Below are 26,142 nucleotides of genomic sequence, written 5' to 3' on the forward strand. Positions count from 1 at the left end.
AAAGAGAAGAGCGCAAAAACAAAAATACCCTTCGTAAAAAACGTCAATAACAACAAAACAACAAAGTCCCGAAGTTCATCAGCAGGCGTAGAAAGGCTTAAGGCGTGCCATGTGGATGATTTCAGGCGGTTTGTTGTGCTGCTGTGATTGCAAAATGCTGTCTGGCATGACCTCATAGTCCAGTGTGCCGATACATCGGATGATCTTGTAAGGTCTGAAATAGCGTTGCAACAGTTACTCGCTAATCCCTCGTCATTGTATTGGAGTCCAAACCCAAACATGGTTGCCGGGCTGCTACTCCATGTAGCATCATCGAAGATTGTAATGTCAGCTGTCAGTCCTCTGTTGGTACTTCATGCGCAGGCAGACGAGCTGTCAGGTTTCTTTGGTGCGCTGCAGGTAGGTAGGTGTATATAGGTAGGTGTATGGCTATGTCGAGATTAACTTCGTGGGTAACGGGTGGCAGCATGGTGTCGAGCATCGTCAGGTTCCTACCATAAACCAGCTTGAACAGCGTGATTTGCATTGTTTCTTCCACTTCCATGTTGTAAACGAAGGTAACGTATGGCAAGACAGCATCCCATGTCCTGTGCTCGACATTGACATGCATTGCAAGCATGTTGGCAAAGGATCTTGTTCAGCCACTCCATAAGACCATTCCTCTGCGGGTGGTAGGCAGCTGCACTCCTGTGGCTTGTCTGGCTTTATTGCAGAATGGCTTAGGTGAGCTCTGCAGTAAATGCTGCACCTCTGTCGGTAATGAGGACTGCTGGGGCACCATGTCGCAGCAGGATGTTGTCGACGAAGAATTTCGCCACTTCTGTTGCACTACTGTTTGGCAAAGCTTTCGTTTCAGCGAAGTGGGTGAGGAAGTCCATCGCCACGACAATCCACTTATTTCCAGATGTTGACATAGGAAAGGGCCCCAACAAATCTATCCCAATCTCCTGAAATGGCTGGCAAAGAGGCTCGCTCGGCTGTAGTAATCCTGCTGTACTTGTCGGTAGTGTCATTCCTCGCTGGCAGTCATGGCGTGACTTGACGTAATGGGTTACGTCGGCGTCAGGCGCAGCCACTAACACTTCTCTTGTAGTCTTCTGAGTGTACAGGAAAACCCGAGGTGCCTGGCTGTCTGATCGTCGTGCAGGGTGTGCAGGACTTCTGACCGGACTGCTGCAGGCACAACAAGGAGGTAGTTTGCACGGACAATGGGTGGGCATGCTGGCAGCAACGGTGGTGGATGACGGAATTGTGGCATTACAGGGCCCTAGCATAGTTGCGGAGGGGACCCGCCGTGGTTGCTCAGTGGCTATGGTGTTAGGCTGCTGAGCACAAGGTTGCGGGATCGAATCCCGGCCACAGTGGCCACATTTCGAGGGGAGCGTAATGCGAGAACACCCATGTACTTGGATTTAGGTGCACATTAAAGAACCCCAGGTGGTCGAAATTTCCGGAGTCCTTTACTATGGCGTGCCTCATAATCCGGAAGGGGTTTTGGCGCGTAAAACCCCATAATTAAAATTTTTTTTATAGTTGTGGAGGGGGACCTGACAGCGGCATAGGTCATCGCTTTTGGCACGGGAGGCAGTGATTCGGGCTGACCTTCAGAACCTACCAGAAACTGTCGTAGTTCATCCTTGACCGTGTCAGTGACCAAGGCCACCCGTGGTTGCGACAAAGGCATGATCTTGTGCAGTTCTTCAAGCAAAATGGTCCTGATGGTTCCTCAGAGGTCGTCGGAGCCCATTACTTAGATTTTGCGCAGCAGCATAAACGCTTGGCAATTATATGACCTAGTGCGCATTTCAAGAGTTGTCTCGATCGTTGTTGCCTCTGCCAAGAACTCGGCTATAGTCTTTGGCAATGGTGCTGTAGTATATCAGTTCGCCCCTAGCGCACTAAAGATGCTAGATCCCATTCACCATCTAGGCAGGCATCCACTTGGCCGCTGGCGCATTCAGAGCAAGCCTTATTGGAAGTTTATGCTTTAGAGAAGGATTGGAACGATATACAGTCACCGACCGATAAATCGGACACTGATAATCCGTACATGCTTGGTAATTCGGACAGCTTCCCAGCACTGCCAACGGCCCGGCCCCACAGATTTAATGTGTAAAGACCACGAATATTTTGGACAGCAGCCAGCTCTACATTCAATTATATGAACTCTGTCTGTGACTGTAGCGTACGCCAACTCTGCCGCCATAATCTCCTCTGGCAATCTTGACGAGACATCGAGTGTAATCGATGTCTCGTACATAGCGTGTAATCCCTCAGGGATTACACGCTAGATAGTAATCTCTGAGGCCTTGCCTTGGACGGAGCCTTACGCCTCAGAGATTTAACTGCAAATGCCAATCTTGGAGGCTTTGCCTGAATTATAGGCTACACCAAAATCGCAATCATCACATCCTTGTCCGGCTGTTCTGTGAGAGTCCACCTAGTGGACTGTCCATTTCGGCCCTCTGCTGACGTGCTGATTAGATGGAGCTGTGTGAGCGTGGAGGAGACGAGCGGCCCAAGCCAGTCAGCGGCGTTTGAAATGGACAGTCCACTAGGTGGACTCTTACAGAATACCCCCCCTGCTCTCGCCATTCTATTTGATAAGTTTGCGTTTCGAATAGTGTACTGCCATTCTGTGCTTGTTTGTTTAGATTGCGTTTCAGACAGCTCTCTGCTGGCTCCTAGAAGTCTTTCCCGTGAACTCATAGGCAGTTCGCTTCAAATGGCACCAACGCAGGTGCCCTCGCAGTCCGAATGACCCTGCAACTGAAGATGCAGAACTGCCACCTACCTCAATGAGCTCAAATGCGAACAGCACTGATGACCTGCTAGGCTGCGGTGTGCCGATTTTTGCTGCCGTTTTTGCCGCCGTCATCTTCTGCCATCGACAGTTCATTTATTATCTTTTGCATGGTGCTCTTTGGCCATATCTGGCACTTGCACCAATAAAATCCATACATCATCAGCACTAATATTCAGACTCATTAAGTCTTGCAAAAGAGTTAATGTCTTTACTGAAGGATAAAATTCCTGTTTTTTCTTTAGCTTTACTCACTCTTGTGCAACATTTATTTATCTCACAGACATAATAATATTGTTACGGGGAGATGTGAAAAGGGGTTCATCTACAATATTTACGCAGTGGTAGCTAGGGGCACCACAACAAAAAGGGCGCGTCGGGGCACAGCTCGTCCTCTTTCTTGTCTGTTATGCAACATCTTAGTGGGTATAGCCAGCATTTGTAAGCGAAACGATACGTGTCTGTCCGCAGGATTAGTGGCTCGTAAGAATATGCTAGGTTCCTGGTCATAAAGGAATCGAGGGTAGTGCTTGCTGACGAAATGGCCAAATCAGTAGCACCGCAAAGTATTAATCCTTCCGCTGCTACCTTTTCCACAGATCTGAAGCCTTTCCTACAAAACAAACTGCGAAGCCACTGGCAACACTTGTGGTATCCTGAAATGAACGATAAGCTTCACATGATTGAGTTGAAGTTAGGTTTCTGGCCCTCCGCTATGAAAACACCACGAATTGATGTCCTAGTCTGTCGTCTCAGAATAGGACACACATATGGTACTCACGGTGACGAGCCCCTAACCTGTAGTAGATATGGTGAGAGGCTGACCATCCTCCACATTCTTGTGGTGTGTTGGGAAGCCAAAAGAGAGAGGAAAGAACATTTTCCTCTAGCACACCGCTATCGTGTCCCTCTTCATCTCGCTATGTTTCTCAGTGAAGAGGCGCTTTTTAACGCCAAAGCAATCCTGGGTTTTTTGGAGAATGTGGTCTTGCGTGTTATTAGCCCAAGAAATTCATAGTGCATCCTCTCTCTAGAGGATGCTGCTTTGAGAGTTGTTTTCTGTAGCATGCGCCTCCAGACCCTTTCGTTTCAAGGGCTCTGTTAAGGCAGCGGTGCTTTTTAAAAATTTTTGCTTCTGGCATATTTTCAGCATATCGCCATTCTTTCACAATGTATTTTTCGTGTACATGGCACACTTCATTATTTCTTGCCATAATTTTATCACATAGAGGTTTTATGAACTTTGCAGCAACCATTTTTTAGGCACTTTACAGCCCCATCACATCCACCTCTCATGATTCACTGCTTCACTTCAAACTCGCTAGTACTGGCTTGGCGTTCTTTGGCCATACTGGCCCTTGCGCCACGAAGCACTAGATTATCATCATCGTAAGGACTATCCAGTAAGCAGCGGACCCATCCTGATGCTTGTGTTGTGATAAGGGCTATCATTAATTACAGGTAAGTGTCGGTTCATTGTTTGCTTCTGACACCATGTGCCGTTGAGTGCCTTATTCACTACATGCCGTGCTAGGTGCAGAGGAAGAACAACCACGTGCTTATCTTCAGAAGATGGGCGAGGGTGGGCTTTTCATCGCCAAGAAAGGTGGAAGATGCTTTGCGTACGATACAACACAGTCCCAGTGGTGACATGCCATAGAGCTTACCCTGCTTTGTCTGTTGACCAAAATATGGTTAAGTCTTAGTTGTGATGCAACGGAGATGATTTCGCAAACACTGTGTTGTCTGCAGGAGGAGAAGCTGCTCAATTCCGTGAGCCTGACTGAGCGGGTGCGGCTGTGGGACCGATTTGGGGGAGGCAGCCGGCTCAACCAGGATGCAGTGAAGCTGGCATTCCTGGCACGGGCACACCGGCCACATCCGCCTTTCCGGCTCAAGCGCCAGAGGCCCCGGCTGTATCGTGCCCACATCCCGAGGGCCGTGCGCGACCACTACCGCCGCCGGCCACCGCCTCTGTCCTTGTCCTCCTTGGCAGCACAGCAGCAGCAGCAGCAGGATGAGCAGGAGCTGTGGCTGGCCTCCCTGGTGGCTCTGCAATTGGCCCTGGCCGCACGCACTGCCAAAGAGGTGTGACGACAAGAATATTTCGCTGTGCCACACTCTGATTCCTCCAAGGGTGGTCCTGCTGTGCCAATTGCGCCTAAGTGCTATGTTTTCAACTTGCTGTGCCAAAACCATAAACATACCTCGTATTGCACTCAAGCTACTCCAAAAAACTGACAACCAAGGGTTCGTGTTCAGACCACATAGAGGGGGCTAGCTATACTTGACAACAACTTTTAGCACATGCAAAGCTATGTGCACGCATATGCACATTCTGCTCTTGTTTTCCTACGCTGAGTAGTGCCAATGCTTTTCCGGTGGTATCGCTTTCATTTTTATCAGCATGTTCAGCACATGAGGGTTCTTTTATTTAAGTGGTGTCATGTAAGCTCACTTGGTGTATCATTACTGTCTGTGAAATAGTGCCAAGGTAAATCAGATATGCATATCGTTTTCCAAAATCAAATATGAATATTGTCGCATGGTATTGACAGTGAACAATGCAAGTTGTGAAGCTAGCTGTTTATTAGGTGAACCTGTGCCTAGAAAAACAAGGAGCACAATGATAGCGGCAAGCACACTCGTTGATCGTTGAAATGTCATCTACGAGTCAAGTGTGTCGGCTTTTTTACCTGACTCGTCGAAGGTTCCAGTGTAATCGCTGGTGCTTGCATACCTTCCAGAAAGTGCAAGACTATTCATGTCTCGTATGCACTCTTATTGCGCAAGGTCCGAAGAGAACATAGACAGATAAAATTCATGATAACATTCGAGTGGGTTCCAAATCATGCAGGCACATCTTACACTGAATGATAACTTTAAGGTGTTAGCAAGTGAAATGCGGACTCTGGAAAAAGGATAAACAAGTACACATGTCAATGCCCCCCTCTGTACATGTGTCAATGCCGTGTCAACGCCCCCCAACTAAGCATGAGGTCGCGAGATCAAGTCCCGGCCATGGCAACTGCATTTCAGTGGGGCCAAATTCAATACCGCCCATGTCCCAAGCACTGGGGCACGTTAAAGATCCTCAGGTGGCCAAAATTATTCCAGAATCATTTACTGTGGCCTGCCTCATAATCAGATTGTAGTTTTGGCCCGTAAAACCCCAGAATATTTATGCTCCACATAAGGAAGTGAACTTTTTTCCTTCAACATTTCTTGGTCGGCTTGCAAGAAAAGATGGGTCATCTGTTCTGTGAACATGACCATGTTCTTATCGCGAACCAAGAGGCTGCAGCAGAGTGCCAGGACCAGACGATCAGCGTAGCAGGCTTTTATAACAGACTGGCACGTGCCACGCAACTTTATTTTCGTCATCTTTCGCAATGTCGACCAAGAGCGCCGACCTTTAGTGTGTGCACGTAGCGGCATCGGTGGGCATACCACCCATACGGAACAGCGAAATGTACTCGTTGACAAAGTGGAGATGGTGCTGTCTTGGTTACATGCAGATCCGCGGATATGCCGGCAACATAAGCGGGGAGCTCCGTGGGAAGTATAGCGAGTTAGGCTGGTTTGAGGCAGTCTAATGAGACTACCTCTTTGCAGCCATTTGATAGGATGGTGGGGGACCTCGGTGTCTTCTGGAGGTCACGGTGTGGCCCATCGTAGGAGGGTGTAAGAGGTGTCTTTACAGCGTCTTGTCTGAGAAAAATGTGGGTCGAAGACGCAAGGTCTGAATACACAAAGATGCTGTGGTTCGAAGATTGAGGACAGGGCACAGTTGCTGAATTTAGTCCTGTAGGCATTGAATCTACTTTAGTGGCTGGAGCGACGGTTCCGAAGGAACGAACCAGTCTCCACGAAGCCACAGGGGTGCACTACAGATGAGTTAGGCCAGAGAACAGTCAAGGTCGCAATGAAGGACAGCACATAGGCTGAGAAGCACCATAGGAAGGTGGTCGACCCAGTGCTCCCGATCCAGGCGCACAGTGAGGACAGCCTTGAGCTGGTGGTGGAGCCACTCAACCATGCCGTTCGCACTGGGATGATATGCAATGGTAAGGCAGTCTTTAGCGCCAAACAGGCGGTTGAGGGAAGTGAAAGGAGTACAGTCAAATTGCCAGCTCCGATCAGTGGTCACAATTCTGGGGCAGCCGAAGTGGGAAACCCATGCTGAAACGAAGGCTTTGGCAACCGTTTCTGCAGTGGTGTCCGAATGGGCATGGCTTCAGGCGAATAGGTGAAGCAGTCTATCATTGTTAGAATGTGCTGGCAGTCATGAGAGGGAGGAAATGGTCCAACCAAATCAAGATGGATGGGGTCAAAACGACAGCCAGGTGGCAAGAAAGACTGCATGGGAGTCTTGGTGTGGCGGGTCACTTTGGCGGTCCGGCACACGAGGCACGAACGTGCCTACTGGCGAACGTCGGTGTTTAATGCTTAGCCAGACGTAGAGCTGTGTAATGAGACACTCTGTGGCTCGGATGCTGGGATGGCAAATGTTGTGAAGGGATTAGAACACCACATGACAGAAGACAGCCAGAATGAAGGGGCCAGGTGCAGCCATTGACATGTCACGCCAGAGCGAGCCAGGCACAAACGGGTGAGGTACGAGTTGTAGACGGTGGGAACGGGGATGGTCACGCAGCGCTTGCAGCTCAGGGTCTTCCATCTGCACCCAAGCTAGACATTTCCACACCACAGTTGATGTAGAAGTGCCGAGGGAGGTGACGCGGGAGAGTGCATCAACTGCCTTGTTTTCAGTACCTTTGACGTGCTTAACTCCGATATATAGGCCAGTTGATAGGGTTAACATGCAGCATACTTGGCAGGGTTTGTACGGAAGACATACATCAGAGGCTTATGATCCGTTCGAACATAAAATGGCTGCCCTTCCAAGAAGCGCTGGGAAAACTGGATGGCGGAGTGGATGGCTAGCAGCTTGCAGCAAAAAATGCTGTAGTGAGTCTCGGCAGGTTAGAACTTTCGAGACAAGAAGCCCCATGGACGCCACTCGGAGTCAGTTTGCTGCTGGAGGACAGTGCCGATAACCACACTGGAAGCATCCACCATGATGTGAGTAGGCATGTTAGTTCTCTGGTGGATGAGATGTCCCGAATCAACAATGGCTTGTTTTGCAGCCCTGAAAGGAGCTTCAGCTTCGGGATACCAGGAAATCACAGATGAGGAGTCCTTGGTCATGTGAAGAAGGTCAGTCACTGGGTGCAGAAGCTCAGCGCAGTGTAGAATAGGATATCTGGAGAAATCCGCTAGGTCCAGGAACTCATGCAGCTGGCATAGAGTGGTGGGTGCTGGGAAGTCCTGCACGGACTGGACGGGGTAGAGCAACGGATGAATTCCCAGTGCCAAAATGTGGTGACCCAGGAACTTGAGCTCAGAAGACCCAAAAACGCATTTCTGGGGGTTGACAACCAGGCCAAATTGTTGAAGGCGTTGAAAGACTTCTCGGAGGTGATGCTCATGATCGTGTGGGTTGGGACTCGAAACGAGAATGTCCTCGATGTAGGCAAATACAGCCGGGAGCCCACACAGCAGTGAATCTTTGAAATGTTTGACCTGCGTTGCGTAGCCCAAAGGGCATGCGCACATACTCACAGGCCAAAGGGTGTAGTGATGGCCATCTTCAGGAGATCAGTAGGCTGAGCAGGATAGGCCTTGACAAGGTCCACTTAAGATTTTGCATCCTTCCAGGTGGCCTGTGAAATCTTGAATGTGTGGAAGGGGTGGCTATCGTGAACCGTCTGAGCACTGAGTGCCCGGTAGCTGCCGCGCAGACACCGGTCACCCCGTTCTTTCTTGGGCACCAGATGGAGTGGGGAGGCTCAACTGCTGGACGAAAGGCGAATAATACCCAGCTGGAGCGTGTGCTCGAATTTCTGTTTAGCAATGGCCTGACGCTCACCGCAGAGGTGGCGCGGACGAGCTGCGATGGGTGGACCATGCGTGACAATGTGGTGGGTTATGCTGTGCTTGGGTGGCTGATTCAAATTGCAGGGCTTCGTCACCTCAGGGAAGTCCTTGAGGAGTCGAGCCTACAAAAATGGTGGAATCAGCGTGCAGATGCCAGTGGGAGTGACAGCCGACAGAAATCCAGGGATCGAGAGTCCCGTCATGCTGTCAATCAGATGACGGCGGCGCATGCTTATGTCAAGGTTGAAATGGGTCAGGAAGTCAGAGCTGAGGGTAGGCTGATTGACATCGGCTATGGTGAAGACCCTCTGGAACGTGCGCCGCAGGCCAACATTGAGAGTGAGGGACCGCAGACCATACTTGTGGATGGAGGCACAGTTGACCACATGAAGCATAGGGCCAGTTGACTTAGAAGCGTGGTCACGCTTAAAGAACGGCAGTACACTGACCCCGGCACCCTTGTCTACAAGGAAGCACAGGCCGGAAATAAGATCCATGACGATGAAAAGTCGGCCGGGTAACAAGGCGAAGTCACATGCCACCATCAGTGATCTCGCAGTGCATTTTCCTACTACTGGCATGGGGACTTGCACTGGCAGGCGCGGTGCTAGAAAGTGTGATGGTACCAGCAAATAGGTGAGCTTCGATGATTCCACAAGCGGGGACTGCTCGGGGAAGAGGGATGGCGGCTGGGACGCGAGGAGGAGCCGTGCTGGTCATGAGAGGACTTCCAAAGGGTGCTGATGGAGACGGTGAGCTGGTCAATCCGGGACACTAAGCAGGCTGTTGTTGAGGACTCAGGTACGAGAGGGCAGCGACAGAAGGAGAAGTCGCGTCGTGGATTCAATCAGTGAGCTGGGCGAGTTGGTCAAGGGTCAGGTCTCCTGCAGTGGCCAAGACAAAGCAGGTGGACAAGACAAGCAGGCCGAGGCAGATCGGCAAGCAGACCATTTGCATGTTTGCAGTGCTGGGGGGAGGCCAGCAGAAGGTAGCTGATAATGCACTGGCAACTGCGCGCACTGTACAGAGTGGAAACTGTCCGACACTGGCAGTCTTTCCCATGCCTCACCACTCGCGAGGCTTGCGCTGTGCTATATCCAACGTTCTCGTGAAGCAGGTTTTGTAAATTTTCTGTACAACTTTCATAATTAGCTGCTGGTCGACCTGGCGAAGAAGAAAGCCCAGAAGGACATCTGAGACTTCTTCCATCGTGAATAAATTTCTAAAAATGGATTTGTGTTTCTTTAATATGCTAATTTCATTTGTTTTTTGGTGATAAAAATATATTATGTGACCCCTTGATATTCGCATCACCAAGGTTGTACTGTAGTTTATAAATGCCACACTACAGGAACAGATAACTGAGCCCTTTTCCAAAACACGCAACGTCAAAGTCTCTTCTTAGTTTTCGCTAAGCTGCATTCTACTGAACTACGTGTCCTTATGCAGGCAGGGCACTGCAAATAATGTTATACAACAAGCGATGACCCTGCAGGGGCGTCTGCATGAGGAGGCGTTTGGTGTGTTGCAACACCGTGGACCCGAGCACATGAGCGTCAGACCCTCCCGCGCTTAACCATACATGACTAGTCATGTCCGGAAAAAAGGGTATCCTGGGGGTCGAGTTGATGCTGGGAGTTTGGGCCTTTACAGCCCCTCAGCAGACGCAACATGCCCCTTTAGATCCGGCTTCACGTGGCCGGCACCCCCGAACTGACCTACCCAGGGGAAATTGGTAGTTGCCTTTCCCTGTATCTCTCTCCCTCCAACCTTCATCTTTATCTCTCACTTTTCCATCTCTCCTGTCTCCTCCTTTTTACTTACTTAATTACTTAACTTCGTTTTACTCCCAATTTTCCAGGCAGCAAGGGTTAACCTGGTGTAGTTCATTCAACTTTGGGTCTCTTAATTAGGTTATAGCAGCTATGTACAGCTGCCATCTGCGTTTTCGTCAGGTATTGTAGCATCCTCTTGCTGGGCTCGGTGGTGGATGGCCGACACAGCCGCCGAAATTAAGCAATTTTTTATGGATTTATCATCCTTCCCCCATCTGCCTGATCGCCCCCTTACCGAAAGAGGGTGCACCGGAAAGATGTTGCAGTGTTTTGGCCAATGCAAGAATACCTTCTCACGATTTCATGTCAGTCATAGTGAAAACCCTGAAAAGACCACCAGAATGATTTCTCCCTTCACTGTTGCCAAAGGTCCAACTGATGCACTAGGTCCCGGCTACAAGGTAACAAAAATGGCCAGCGGTGATCTCCTTCTTGAGGTCCGCGACCAGTACCAGCATGGAAAACTCTCCAGTTTCATAACACTGGATGATGTACTAATCAGTGACCCCAGACCGATTGATGAACACATCCAAAGGAATAATATCTGACAGACACCTCGTGAATTTGACTGAAGAGCTCCTAGAGAGCTGGAAAGAACAAAGCATAACACTAGCACAACAAATCAAAATGAAACAACACAACATGAAAATTCCCAAGAAGCATCTAATCCTTATATTTGGCTCCAGTACTCTACCAGAGACCCTCTAAACAGGATATATGGGAATCCGAGAAAGACCGTATATTCTAAACCCACGTAGTTTAAATGCCAAAGATTCAGCCATGACTCACAAAGCTGCCAAGGCTGACTGGCATGTGCAGTATGTGCCAACCATGAACACACTTCCGACAACTGTAATGGCGCCCTGCTCTGTCCAACCTGCAATGCAGACCATGCAGCATATTCTCATTCAGCCATACATGGAAAAAAGAAAGACATCATCACCCTAAAAGTAAAGGAAAACATATCTTTCCAAGAAGCACGGAAGTGTGTTTTTCTTCATACCACAGCGTATGCTGCTGCGGCATGTAAGGGGACAACGCCACAGCTGACTCAGGCATCTGCCCGGTCCAAAAGAAGTGCAGCCGCAACCGTGCCATCTGCAACCGCGGAAGTTTTCATTTATTGTCTTGGCATTCCTTTGCAGCAGCAGTGAAATTTTTTTATATCGAAATTGCATACAAACACACTTTGTTATTTAGAGGTTCTAAATTGCTATCGTCGAAGAGGAGTTTGAACACGTGCTTGAACTTGGCTTCATTCATCACTCCTCCAGTCCTTGCCACTCCATATGGTGCCCAAAAAGACAGGTGACTGGCACCCCTGCGGCGATTACCGTGCTCTCAACAAAGCCACTGTCCCGGATCGGGCACCCAATACAGTAAATGCTCGTTAATTCGAATTCGACAGGGATGCTATGAAAATTCAGATTATACAAAATTCGAACTAATGAAAGTCAGAGTAAAAGATCGCTCGGTTAAGGCACCTATATAGTCCAACACAACGTAAGCGCGCGTGCGCACTTGCTACGTCACATTGGCGAGAACAGTGTATATGGTTCAAAGCACTGGTGCAGCCAACGTAACCAGACGCAGCCAGTTCATGGAGCATGAACCAGGATGGTTCATGCTCCATCCGCTCGTTTGTTGCGCCAACTGTGCCAACTGACAATGCATGGTGTGGAGAAAAAACGTGCCCACGCCACTTCGCCAATGGTTGCAGACAGCCGTTCAAAGCGTTCAAAGTGGCATGCGGGTTGGGTTCTGTGCATGCTCCGAAGAGAGCAGCCGACAGCATGTATGTCCAAGTCTAGAGGGGATGACATTGTGGCTGGCACAGTACAAGCAGCGTAGCGTGACTGGCCGCAAGTGATGCGCTCCGAAAACATCAGACTATAGACGTGCCTTTGTGCCACCGACACTTGCGCCAGAAAAAAGAGCTGCACTCACGAAACGCGCTACAACCTGCTGCAACATTGGTCTCTGTTGTACTTTCATAGCTGCACTGGATGCACGCTGCTGAATTCCACTATACGTACAGGTGGTGGCCAAGTACATATCATAGTGATGCTGGGATATGTATAATAGCCACGAATCTCAAAGGCTATGCTTTTTGATACTGCAAGCGTCGATAAACGTCACGGCCGCCATGTTTCAGACGTTACCTCGTGCCGCTTCTTGGCAGACTACCCCATATAGAAAGAGCATAGCCTCCAATATGTAACAGAAAGATGTCAAGATGTAAGGAAAGAAAAAAAAAAAAAGAACATGCAGCGCCGTGTCCGCATTTTTATCTTGAAGCTCTCTCGAGAGAGGGGCAGAACCGATCTGCAACAGAGGCGTTGGCCATGCCTGGCCAGATGGAAATGCATCTTTCTCCAGTCAAGCCTGAACAAAAGGCTGCAGATGAAAAGAGCAAAGCTGCACAGCTCGCGCGGCAATGCCAGCGTCGCCCACGCACTAGCACTCTCGCCATCCACGATGGCACGGAGTTCGAATTATTGGTGGCAGTGCAGATTTTTGTGTGAATTAATGGGATGTGTTACATACTGCTTTTAATACATTGTTGGATGGACTGCGGAGGCTGCTTTGAATTATCTGAAATTTTGAACTAATGAGTTGTGAATTAACGAGCTTTTACTGTGCCTCACATTCAGGACTAAATGTCGGCGCTGCACGGCTGCACCATATTTAGCAAGGGATGATCTGGTGAAAGCCTACTGCCAGATTCCTTTGGAACCCTCAGATATTCCCAAGACTGCCATTATAACCCCCTTCGGCCTGTTCGAATATGTATCTGCACGTCTATCGGTCTTCGTAATGCGGCCCAGACCTTCCGGCATTTCGTAGACCTGGTATTACGTGGCTTGACGTACTGCTTTGCCTATCTTGACAATATCCGCATCCACACCACTGCTTCCGAAGCTCACAAGCTCCTTCTAGGTCAAGTGCTCGCAAAACTCGGCAAGTCTGGACTTCTCGTTAATGGTCTGAAGAGTAAGTTCTGCGTTACGGAGTTGGATTTACTCTGCCATCGTGTTAATGCACACGGCATTCATCCACTCCCGACCCGTATCACACCCATCCGTGAGTTTCCTCAGCCATCCACCACCAGGCAACTGTGCGAATTTCTTGGCCTCGCCAATTATTACCGCCGCTTCATTCCTTGCTGTGCCAATATACCGCAGCCTCTACATGAGCTTCTCTTGGGCCTCAAGACACTGAATACTGCCATGGCCTGGGACGACACTGTTGACTGCACATTTAGAGTCATCAAAGAAGCCATTTCTGGCACAACGCTTCTCATCCACCCCAAATGCGACGCCCCAACATCTGTCATGGTTGACGCATCAGACAACACTGTCGGTGCAGTCTTGCAGCAGTTCGTTGCTGGTGCTTGGCAGCCCATCACCTTCTTTACCGAGAAGCTTGCGCCCCCTGAGCGCCGCTACAGAACTTTGGCTGAGAGCTGCTCACCATCTATTTAGCTGTGAAGCACTTTCGACATTTTCTTGAGAGACGCTTCATGTCTTTACTGACCATAAACCTGACTTCTGCCCTAGCATCCGGCAGCACCTCCTACGCTCTCTGCGAAATCAGACAGCTTGCTTACATTTCTGAATTCACCCGCGACTTTCTTCATGCCAGTGGAAAATACAACGCCGTTGCAGACGCACTTTCTTGCACCACTATCCACACAATAGACCACGGCGAACTGGTCATTGACTTCATTGCCATGGCTGCTGCCCAGAGTGTCAATGCTGATCTCCAGATGCTTTGCACAAGCGATACCTCTCTAGTGTTTGAAAATATCTTGCTTCCTCACTGCGACGTGTTGCACGTTTGTGATATGTTGACCAGACATGCTCGTCCTTACGTGCCTCGCCCATATTGCCGGTTTGTCTTTGATGCTCTCCATTCTTTTGCTCATCCTGGCATTTGCGCAACACAGTGACTCGGCACTTCTTGTTATGTGTGGCCCAGTAGCAATGTAGGTATTCGTCGCTGGTCATGTGCGGGCCTCAACAGCCTACAGAGTAAAGTGCATTGCGACACTGCGACCCCTCTTGGCACATTCCCGTCCACAGACGGCAGGCATCGAGGGGCAGGAAGCAGGCAGACGGAAGTGGGTGGACTGCACGTCACTATTGTTGGCCCCCTTCCTCCCTAAGGGCGCCATTATTACCTGTTAAACTGCATTGGCAGGTTCACCAAATGGCCTGAAGCAATACCCCCCCTTGACATAACGGTGGTGTTGATAGCTCGAGCACTCATCAAACTCTGGGTTAGCCGCTGTGGTGTCCCTTCCACCATTACAACCAACTGTGGTCGCCAGTTGGACTCAACACTGTTGCCAATCTATGTCGGCTACTCGGCAACAATCACATCAAGGCTACCTCTTGCCACCCAATATTGAATGGGATCATTGAACGTTTTCACCGCCAGCTAAAGGCTTCACTCATGGCTTCGACTTTTCCTTCATCATGGATCGAGCACCTTCCTTTTGTTATGCTTGCCATCCACGCAGTGCTTCGCAGTGACTCTTCCACAAACGCTGCCGAGCTTACATTTGGCACCACTTTACGAGTCCCTGGCGAATTCTTCGACACCTCTCCCACCGTACCTGCTGACATTTCCATCTACGCCTGCCATCTACACAGAGCTATGCGTGCTGTAGTTGCCCCTCGACAACGACATTCTTTTTGGCGTGTATACGTCAACTCTGGCCTTGAGAACTGCATGCACATCTTTGTGTGCCATGACGGTGTGCGTCCTCTTACGGCCCCCATATGATGGTCCATTCGAAGTACTCAAGCGTGCACCTAAAAACTTGCTGCTGTTCATCAACGGCCGGGAAGATGCAATCTCCGTCGACCGTCTGAAGCCTGCCTACTTTGACTCTGACGCTTTAGCCACCTGTGCTGTCACATTCCCTCCCGACCGGGCTAGTCCTACTCGCCGCGGGCATTTCGCACTACTGTAGACCTCGCTTCGCCATTCATCCAACTCGTGACTTCCTCGCTTGAAGAGGGTCCCTGTAGCGCACTACTCTGTGCTACAATAGTCCAGTCACAAAGGACGATGATGACATGCCCAGCACGCTGACTGTGTGCGAGCAGTGGAATCGGCGGAATCAGGATGTCACTTGATTGGGCGCGTTCAGCTAAAATATAATCTGTGAACTTACCAGGCACCAGCATCTGTCTGGTTTTTCTTCACCCACAAACTTTTCAAATTAACAAACTTTTCATAAATACCCTGCTGACTTCTATAGTTCCAATGTAAAAATATTTCAGTACTATGAACTTCAGAACACCGAACTTTTCAGAATAACGATCGTTATTCAGTCTCCCTGTGATGTTAACAACGCCTCAGCACTATGAATATTTCTTAATATTAATTCTGAAATATGAGGATTGTTGGATTTCCGTGCATCCTTTTTAGGCAGCCGAAACAGTAGGCTAGCAGATGACTAGGTGCAGAGAGCAAATGTCATGGCGTATGAGTTTGGAAAACCTGAGACGACGCCTGAGAAAAATAGAATGCAGGCGAGCAAAGGTAAAAAAGCATCAGGTTTTCCGAGCGCATGCTCCACCCAGAAAAGTGTCGCTTAGCAACGAACGTGCGTCTACTCCTTCTTTCACCCTTTTTTCTGCACATGCCTCTTTCTTTCGTGCTTCTTTCAGCAGCCGTACTAGCTATGCGTGCAATGAAATGTAACCTCCATACTCACGAGGATGCCACAACGTTGCACTTTCCACTTTTCAGATGTCATCATTTGCGCACTCTTGCGCTTTGACATAGTTCAAGTGCCTGCCTCGAGCGAGACAGTTGCAGTGTCCACAGCAAGGAATGTGAAAAACAAACAAAAAGCTAGAAACATTGCACTTTGTAGGCGTCATGGAGCTACCTTTTTGTCTGTAGTTTTCTCGGCATCGGCGTCTGTTTTGCACGCTTCACTCTTACTATACAGCAATTCGGTGGTGCATGGCGGTGGAATCAATGGAAAATAGTAACACCGCGCTGAGAGCCAACAGCGACATTTTCATGAATAGCTCATATGGTGACAACTTATGAACTGATGGGTAGAATGGGTAATTTTGCAGCTTTCACTACAATGATCTTTCAGAATATTGAACGATTTACCTCAGTCCCCTGAAGTTCATTATATCAAGATTTCACTGTATCGAGGTTTAACTGTATTTTTTTTAAAAGACCGAGACAACGCTGTTGCGTTATCTGGCGGTGTAGCAATAGTTGTAGACAAGACTGCAGCTTGTCAACATGTGGCCCTTCAGACGGCCCTTGAGGCTGTGTCTGTTCGGACAATTCTTTTCAACAATTTAGTCACTGTATGTTCCGTATATATACCTCCAAATAATCATCTTGGTAAAATGGATTTTTATAACCTTGTTGATCAGCTTCTGGAACCTTACATACTTGTGGGTGATTTTAATGCTCACAACACGTTGTGGGGAGACTCAATGGGATGCGAGAGGTCCACTCATAAAACTTCCTTGTAAACTCTGGTGTGTGCCTCTAAATAAGAAGCAACTAGCATATTACAATCTTCATGATTCGTATTCATCAATAGACCTGCTCATTCACTCTGCTTTTATTTTTCCTGACTTACAATGGCACGTAATCAAAAATGAATTTGGAAGTGACCACTTCTCAATAACCCTGAATTTAGTAATAAGTCATGACTCCCCTCCACATGTCCCTTGCAAGAAACTAGCCTCAGCTGACTGGAAATGTTTTAAGAAATCCATCTATCTGTCAGAAGATTTTATAAGTAGGTAACTTTCATGTAGATCATACTGCATCATGCTTTACAGCTTTTATCATTGACACAGCTGAGAAGTTCATTCCTCAAACAAATGGTAATTCCCTGAAAAGATGGGTCCCCTGGCGAAATGAGGATTGTAGACAGGCACAAAGGAGACAAAATAAAGCCTGGGCAAATTACGTGGATATCTTATTGTTGAAAACCTTGTAAAGTGTAAACATCTTGAATCCCAGGGAAGGAGGATATGACAACAGGCAAGGGGGGCAAGCTGGGAGAGGTTTCAGTCACATATAAATTCATACACTCGGGAGACGAAAGTATGGAGCGGGATAAGAAGGCTAAAGGGACAGCAAATATGTCCGTTGCCCCTAGTGAATGACAAAGCAGATAAGCTGGAAGACCAAGCTGGCGCTCTTTGTGGACACTTTGAACGCATATCCAGTTGCAATAATTATTCCGACACATTCCTAAGATCCAAAGGAGTAGCAAAACTGAAAGCAATCGACCGCAAATGTAGACAGAAAGAACCATATAACCTTCCCTCAACATCGCCGAGCTGAGAGCTTCCTTGACCCCATGTCGGAGCTCTGATGCGGTCGGAGCTCTGTACCGATTCCTGACAGAATAATGTACGAAATGATTAAACACATCCCCAGTGACACTCAAATGACACTAGAAATTTTCAGTGCCATATGGGCTGCCTGGTACCTCCCATTTGCATGAAAAGAAGCATTTGTTATCCTGAATTTGAGACTAGGTAAGGACTCCACATTAGCAACAAGTTACCGCCTAATCACCCTCACAAGTTGTATCTCGAAACTCTTTGAAAAAATGATGTTAAGTACGTTAAATAAAAATGCCTAGAAACGATGAACCTTCTGAAGATTTTATCGCACAGAACATGGAATAGCGACACAAAGTGCCCGTGCAAGAGTATCATACGTACACGTTTGGACTTGAAGATGCTGGACCCTGTTCACCATTTAGGTTCTTCTTCTCTTACGTCTGTGTCTTTTTTGTTGTGCAATAATACTTGAGTAGCGGATTACCAACTTGTCTGGAATGTTGCTACCATTTAGGTATCGGCCTCGTGATGGGTGCCTTCCGAACAAGTTCAATACTGAGCCTATACGTTGAGTCTAATGAGTGGTCTCTACATTTGCAGAGGACATATTCAAGTCGTACATATTTTCTAGAAGTACAGTAAAATTGTGAACATCCTTCATATTCTACCATAAATGACACATCATCTGTAGTGCTTTTTCACGACCGACCCTTAGCAAAAAAGCCACTCTCCCCTTGTGCAAGAGTACAAGTCGTCCATTTTCATCTAATGGCTCCAGCGAAGCTGCCACCACTGTGGCAGTGGCATTCGCAGAGTGTGACATGTCATTTGTTGAAGTCACTATGCACGCTCCAGAGCTACATATTAACATGAACTTTTTAGAACTGCAATGAAAATTGCAAAGAATTCTGTTCAGGTGCATCGAGTTTGCATGGTGTCCTTATGCAGCTATAGGTCCAATCCTGCATCTGGAAACCAGCATCTTCACAGCAGAAGCCTATGCAGTGATAGTGGCTGTGAAACAGTAGGAAAATGAAGCTGAAAAAAGCTATTGTATTCACAAACTCCCTAAGTATCGTGAAACCTTTAATATCACTACAGAAACTTAAAAACCCTGTAATCAACAATCTTTAATTGCTGCTGTGCACAACTTACGCATCTAAGCAACATAAAACATGCTGGGTGCCTGGCCACAGAGGCATCAAGGGCAACATCCTTGCAGATGAGATGGCCACTTCCATAACAAAAGCTAGCAATCCATTCATTCCTGTTACAGCCTCAGACCTCAAGCCATTCTTGTGTAAAAAACTGAGAAGTTACTGGCAACACTTGTGGGATGTGGAAACATCAAATAATACAGTAGAACACAATCTTTATTGTGCATAAAAAACAACAAAATGCAGGTAGCAGGCCTGCCTCGGAGGGCTTGACTGGCAGTGCCTGACGGCGAGGTCACAGAAAATTGCACGTGGTTATTAGTGGAGTTAGCTATTAGCAGCTCGGAATGAAATATTGAAAAAGTTATACAAGATGTTCTTTTAATCTTTGAAAATCCTGAGTAATTTCTGGATCCCACATCTTGTGTTGGCTTCTAACACAAATGTTGGTAATTTATTAAATATCGCTGAAACATAATACTGCTGCGTTCTTCTTTCATACTTTGTTGCCGTCTTGGCTATCACACACAGTTCTTGAAGTCTTATGGAACGGGCTGGTGTGTACCATATCTTAAAATAATTATTCTAGAAGTGTTTAATTACAACACTTTTGACAATCAGGGAAGCGAAGTTTGGCAAATTCAACAACTTCAAGACATCTGTATCTTTCCTTGGACACAAATCGTATGCCATTATTGACAACAGTGAACGTAAAGTTGAGTTATTTATTTTATTTAGTGATTTATTTAGTGATACAGCAATTCCAGGAAGGGATTTTTGCAGGGTGGGCATACAGATACAAACACTGGTCAAATATTTACAAAAGAAGCAAGAAAAAAAAAGTTCACAAGTGATTAGCGAACAAACAAAAAGGATCAGCCTTTGAGAGAACAAAGTTCAATGATGACAGTGTAACATAGGAGTAGACATAGCAGCACTGTAAGGTTTGTGGCATATTGTAATTATTTAGGAGCATATAAAATATTCATTAATACAGTAATACACAATGTAAGGGGCATGAAGTTGATAGCAATAAGAAATTTGTAACTATATGGGCAGCAGGGAATAAATACAACAGAAAATAGATGTTAATGGACACTGAGGCTTCTGGTAAATGACGTCAGAGATTGCTGTAGTGCTTGATCGTTAGTAGGTCAATTCCATTCCGTTACTGTTCCGGGAAAAAATGAATATTTAAAGCAGTTATTATGCTGACGAAAAGGGGTGATTGTGAGATTGTGACGTCTTGTGGTGTAACCTGAAGAAAAGGATATTATTCCGTCAATATTAACCTTAAAATGATCTTTGAATAATTGGTATAAGAATTTAAGTCGGGAAATGCAATTTCCTTTGGATACAGATGTCTTAATTCGTTAATTCGTTAGCTCCATTTAAGGGTGCAGTGACCATAAACAGTCAAGCCATGACGTAGCAAACTGTAGACTAAAGCATTCATAATAATTTTTCGCACGGAGATTGGCATAAGACATCGCATATTGAATAATACACAGGAGACCTTACATGCCGTGTTACAGAGGTGGAACAAATGCGAGTTTCATAAAAGGTCACTTTCAAAAAGCAACCTAAGATACTTAACAGAAGATGCGTATTTAACAGGTTGACATGTGCATGTATAACAGTCAGATGTGTGTAAGAATAACGGTTTCAAAGACAATATATTTTTCATGGTGTTGTGGAAACATGTAAGTCGTGTTTTAGAAGGGTTGATGCTTATAAAATAGCCACAAACTGGTCCGTAGCTTTAGTTAACGTATTCTGTAAGGAGCTAATTGCATTGGAGAAATTAGTTGCACAGAATACAAGAACTGTATCATCGGTGTATTGATATATATGGTCACCTACTACATTGTACAAATCATTCACAAGAGTGAGAGAGAGAGAATAATGATACTAAATGCATAGAAAATCATTCACATAAATGTTAAAGAGCAGGGGGTTTAATATTAAGCCCTGAGGGTCTCCAGAATAAATATATGTAAAAGCACTTAAACTATTTCCCACTTTTATGCCACTGATGTCTGTCCTGCAGAAAGTTAGTTACTAGATTCAAGAATGAACCGCAAAGGCCTAGCAGAGACAGTTTCTTTAACAAGATGTCATGACAAACACTGTAAAATGCCTTAGAGGCATCCAGAAAGAGAGCACAGGCTACCCGGTTGCAATCTAGTGTCGAATTTAAAAGATCAGAGAAAGCTTCTAACAGTGTTTGTGTACCCTTCCCCTGTACAAATCCATACTGATTTGATGATAATACACTATACTTATCTAGAAGATGCACTGTCGTAAGAGCCACACGTTTCTTTAACATTTGAGCTATACAGGGGATTATCAAAATAGGTCTGTAATTTTCAGTATTATTGCGTGCACCTTACCTATGGAGTGGAATTACAGTTGCGGTTTTCATTTCAACTGGAATCACACCAGCATCCAAAATACAGTTTAAAAGAGATAGCAATACAAGTTTAATTGCATCAAAATTTCTCTGGAGATCACTAATTGATATTTTGTCAAAGCCTGGTGATTTATTCGTCTTAAGGATAAAAACAATGGACCTCAATTCATGAAGCGAGAGTAAGGGAAGATATGCTGAATTTAGCAAGGTATCTGTTAAAGTGCATGCAGATGGCCGCCGTTTTCTCAGTCCCAAGATACTTGAAAAGGACTGATTAAATAAGTTTGCTACAGTTTCATCATCTACAGAAAAATAAGATAAAAGGTGCTGTTTAGGCGCTGAAATGTTGCCTCCTCTAAGATTGTTGATAAGGGACCACATTTTCTTTATATCAGATCGAGCTTCTTAAAATTTTCTTCTAAAATAAGTGCGTTTCGCAAATCTAATCATTGCATTTACCTTGTTTCTGGCGCATTTTATATTTTAAGCGCATGTCATCGCAGTATGACAAGCGCTTGGGCTTAGTCCACAACAAGTCTTTTTCCTTTATAGTGGTTAGGATTTCGCTGATCATCCATTTTTGGCTTAGGTTATGTTGCCTAATTTTGACAGCACATGTTGCCACTTGCCTAAAAGAATCAAACGCAACTTCAAATCCGCGATACATATTTTCCAGTCACAGTACAGTACATCATAGCTACTAGGCAACCATGGCGAACCGAAAAATCATTCCGAACTAATTCAGGGAGGTCCTTACCATTGTTCCTTGGCTTCATTGGAGCACATTTGGACAAGAATAGCTGGTGCAGTATTGTCCCTACTGGGAAGACGGTGAATAGCAGCCACTTGAGTTGCTGCAAAGTTTGCAATCTCAAGTTTTTGTGCAAGATCACTGAACTATTGCAGATTCTCCTTTGGCTTGCTGGGAGGCCCGTGGACTTCGAAATTCTTTCTCCTGCTATACTGTTTCATTTCATTCATTTGCTTGCTCATTTTGTCAATCAGGTCTGACTGGAACTGGATTGTAGAAGACGGCGAGTCAACCTTGGAACATAATTCTGCCACCTCAGTCTGATAGTTGCCGACTGTCTCCAGTACCGAGTCATACATTGAGGAAAGGAATTCAATTGAAATCTGGACTTCCTGTATTGCGTTCTCGATCTTTCCAACCAAGTCCTTAAATGTGAGAAGTTCTACTTTCGTGGTGAGCATTTCTACAGTAGATGCAAGTCGGTCTAGTTTTTCAGTTACAGCAACAAATTGCTGTGTAGATTCTTGTGGTGTCTGTGTCAAGTCTCCCTGTGTACGTTTTTCCGGTTGACATGTTTGGCACAACCAGGTTCCTTGTTTGACGGTACTCATTTTTGTGTAGCTGTTTTCAGTTACTGTAGAGCATCGCTTTCCAAGGTGGTAACCTTCCTGGCAAACCGAACACGTTAAAAACTTCGCATCTGAAGGTTACAGCTTAGAACAAGTAGCGCAGTCAGAAAGCATTTCTGTGCAGTAAGCGGCAAAGAAATTGTGCAAAGAGAAAATAAGTAACAGCAGGAGACTCACCTGCCGAAAGGCATAATATGATTAGCTCCGGAAACGTATTTGCTGCTGACTGCAAAGTAGCTGAGCGATGCTGTTCCTTAAGTAGGCAGTCCCAGGCGTCTGGAGTGCAGGCTAGGTGATGTGCTGATGTGAGTGTGCCAGTTTTGCAGACGGAACTTGCAGACGGAAACATTGTCTGTGCAGGGTCTGCGCAGATCCAGGCCCACCGATGCCTGCGGCTGCGCGGCCCGTGTCACAATGAAGCGTCCGATGACCGCATGCAGTACCTGCCGAAAGGCATGAAATGGTTAGCTCCGGAAAGGTATTTGCCACGGACTGCCAATGTAAGCACCATGTAGTAAAGGCAGACTTAGGAAATTGGGCATCAATAGCAAAGTCACAACAATGTGATGTCCTTTTGTGTCGACTGAGAATAGGGCACACACATAGAACCCATCCATACCTTTTGACTTCGCCCTGCTATCTGCTAGCCTCCTGGTTAGCTCAGATGGTCCTGGGTTCGAGTCCTGGACCAGGGCGAATGTTTCTTCAACTGTGAGGCTTTACTTTTGAGGAACCCGTATGGGTTTCCTTTGTAGCAATTGCTGTGATTAGGTCGATGTCTCATTTTCCCTTAATTACTTCTCTCCACCTTGCGGGTTTCTGCAGAACTATTATGTCAAAAAAGCACTTTGCACTAGCTTACAGAAAACGTATCCCACTTTATTCAGCAATCTTCCTCAGTAAAGAACCATTATTTGACACGAAATCAATTAAGTTTTTAAATGAAGTCTCCAGGCTGCATATTGTAACGACGTGGAATCAACGAGGACGCATCATTACAATATTGTTACGATGAGGCAAAGAAGAGAACGACAACAGTCTTTAAGACCTTTTGTAAATATATTTTAGTTTTATACCCGTAACATTTGGTGGATGTGCGGGTACCCGTCTTCACAACGAAGCTCTGCAGTGCACACCACATCCAGCTTGTGAGAGTGCCTCCTGGGGACAACACGTCGTCTACGCCTGTGCCGGCACCATCAGCTACCTAGACCCTGTTTGTTGCTCTTCCACATCTGCATGACCCCGGCACATTCTCCTGTCTAGATGGTATGGACGTAGAAGAATGTACGAATGTGTCAGCAAGGGGAGCACGTGGGACCCGACCATAATGCTAGCCAATGTTATTTTCTATCTGGATGGAATTCCGCATGTTGGCTCCAAACACATGAAGAGGAACTTACTAGCTGGGAGCAGTTCAAGCAGATGTCCAACCTTTTTGGCAATCTCTCTGCTCGACAGCCAGCTGCCAAAAAGCAGCTTACTACCCATGGCCAAAGTGCTACCAACTCATACATCTCCTATATTCAAGACGTCCTCGCCTTTTGTCACAGTATCGACACTTCCATGGCAGAATCTGACATAGCAGGACATATCCTCAAAGGCATTACGGATGACGCATATAATCTCCTTGTTTTCAACAGCATTTCTACTGTCAACACCATCATAAAGGAATGCTCCCGCTTTGAGCTAGCGAAGAACCGCCGTGTCGTCAATCAATTTTCCCGCCTGCCGAATACCACCGCGACATCTTCTTGCATCAACCAAGACAGCCCACCACCCTCAGGCGACAACATGACTCAGATTGGGCATCATGAACTCGAAGCTGCATTTCCCGCTTCGCCCCAGCAGACACCCTGGGACAACTCCGCCACCACAATATCCTTAATCCAGTCCATGGTTCGCCAGGAAGTCGCTAACCTGGGTTTCCTCATGGCCTGCTCTGTTAATCATCCCGACGCCAGTATGACTCCTCCTATGACCATGCCCTACCACTGCCCACCCTTTCCTTCCCATTATTGGAATCCATCTGATTGGCGCACCCCGCATGACAAGCCAATCTGTTTCTGCTATGGCCGATTGGTCATGTTTCCCATCACTGCTGCAGTCATTAGATGCCTCCGCCCCGGAACACCTTTTGGTATCCCTCCACTTCGCCCTGAAGCGCTTTACCCTGCCGCTTCCTCGGCGCTTCTGACGCCTTTGGTGCTGACTGCCATTACGCTCGCTCACCCTCACCACAACGTCATCAGCCACGTCCACCCCAACTTCGCCACTCTACTTCACTGCCATAATCTGGTCCCACCCTGCTAGAAAATTAGGTGATGCGGCACCTCGAGGTAGTGCTGCACTGTCCAATTTGCCGCAAAATCCTCCACTGGCGCTGTTAAGAAGGCGCAACCTCCTAGATGTTCAACTAGATGGCATGCATGTCACAGCACTCATCGATACCGGCACACACATCTCCATTATGAGTGCTCACCTTCGCCATCATCTAAAGAAAGTTCTCGCACTTACTATCACTTGGGTCGTACACATCGCCGACAGCAGAACGGTTGGCATTGTGGGAATGTGTACCACCCGCGCAAGCATTGCTGGTCACCATGCTGTTGTCCTTTTCACCATGCTTGCCCACTGCCCCCCTGACCTGATACTTGGCGTAGACTTTCTCTCTGGTCATTCTGCGCTCATCTATTCCGCAAGTACTGTCTGCCTTGACCTCCCTCTCCTCTCCAATCCTCCTGCTCCACTCGAGATTCTTCACGTCCAACTGATTTTATTCATGTGCCACCACAGCTCCTGACGTGCATCGAACTGTCACCTTCGCCGCCTGTTCCAGATGGTGATTACATCGCTGCATCAGTTATGGCATTGTTCTCATGCATGTTACCGTCCCTCATACCGTACTGTCACCAACAACCATGCGTGCCTTCCTGTGGTGAATTTTGGCTTCACAAAGCATGTGCTACCTACTGGAATATCCCTGGCCATGATCAGTGCTTTACCAGATCGCTGAATTTAGACTTTTGCCATCAACAACTCCTGTGACACTTGTCTGCAAATTGTTCTAACAAGGACGTTGCAAAAATTATTGCCCCGGACCTCTTGCCTGGTGAAGTTGACGCTCTACCTAACTGATTGTATATTTGCAGAGACATTTTTTACCTAAATGACTGCCCCTTGGGCCAGACATCTTTTGCCAAACACTGTATCCAAACTGGAAATGCTCAGCCAATTAACTGACGACCCTTCTGAGTGTCAG

At 46.9% G+C, this 26,142-nt stretch overlaps 1 protein-coding gene across 4 annotated transcripts in view; it reads left to right on the forward strand.

Moving 5' to 3' along the window:
- LOC135897949 (PHD finger protein 12) overlaps nucleotides 1-26,142 on the forward strand; it is a 172,957-nt gene that overhangs the window by 31,221 nt on the left and 115,594 nt on the right. For all 4 annotated transcript variants that reach the window (XM_065426662.2, XM_065426661.1, XM_065426660.2 and 1 more), the window contains exon 5: nucleotides 4,556-4,891. In XM_065426662.2, the coding sequence (XP_065282734.1) occupies nucleotides 4,556-4,891 (336 nt within the window). The remainder of the gene's footprint in view (nucleotides 1-4,555; nucleotides 4,892-26,142) is intronic.

Source organism: Dermacentor albipictus, chromosome 2 (assembly GCF_038994185.2).
Source record: "Dermacentor albipictus isolate Rhodes 1998 colony chromosome 2, USDA_Dalb.pri_finalv2, whole genome shotgun sequence".
NCBI classification, from domain to species: Eukaryota; Metazoa; Arthropoda; class Arachnida; order Ixodida; family Ixodidae; genus Dermacentor; species Dermacentor albipictus.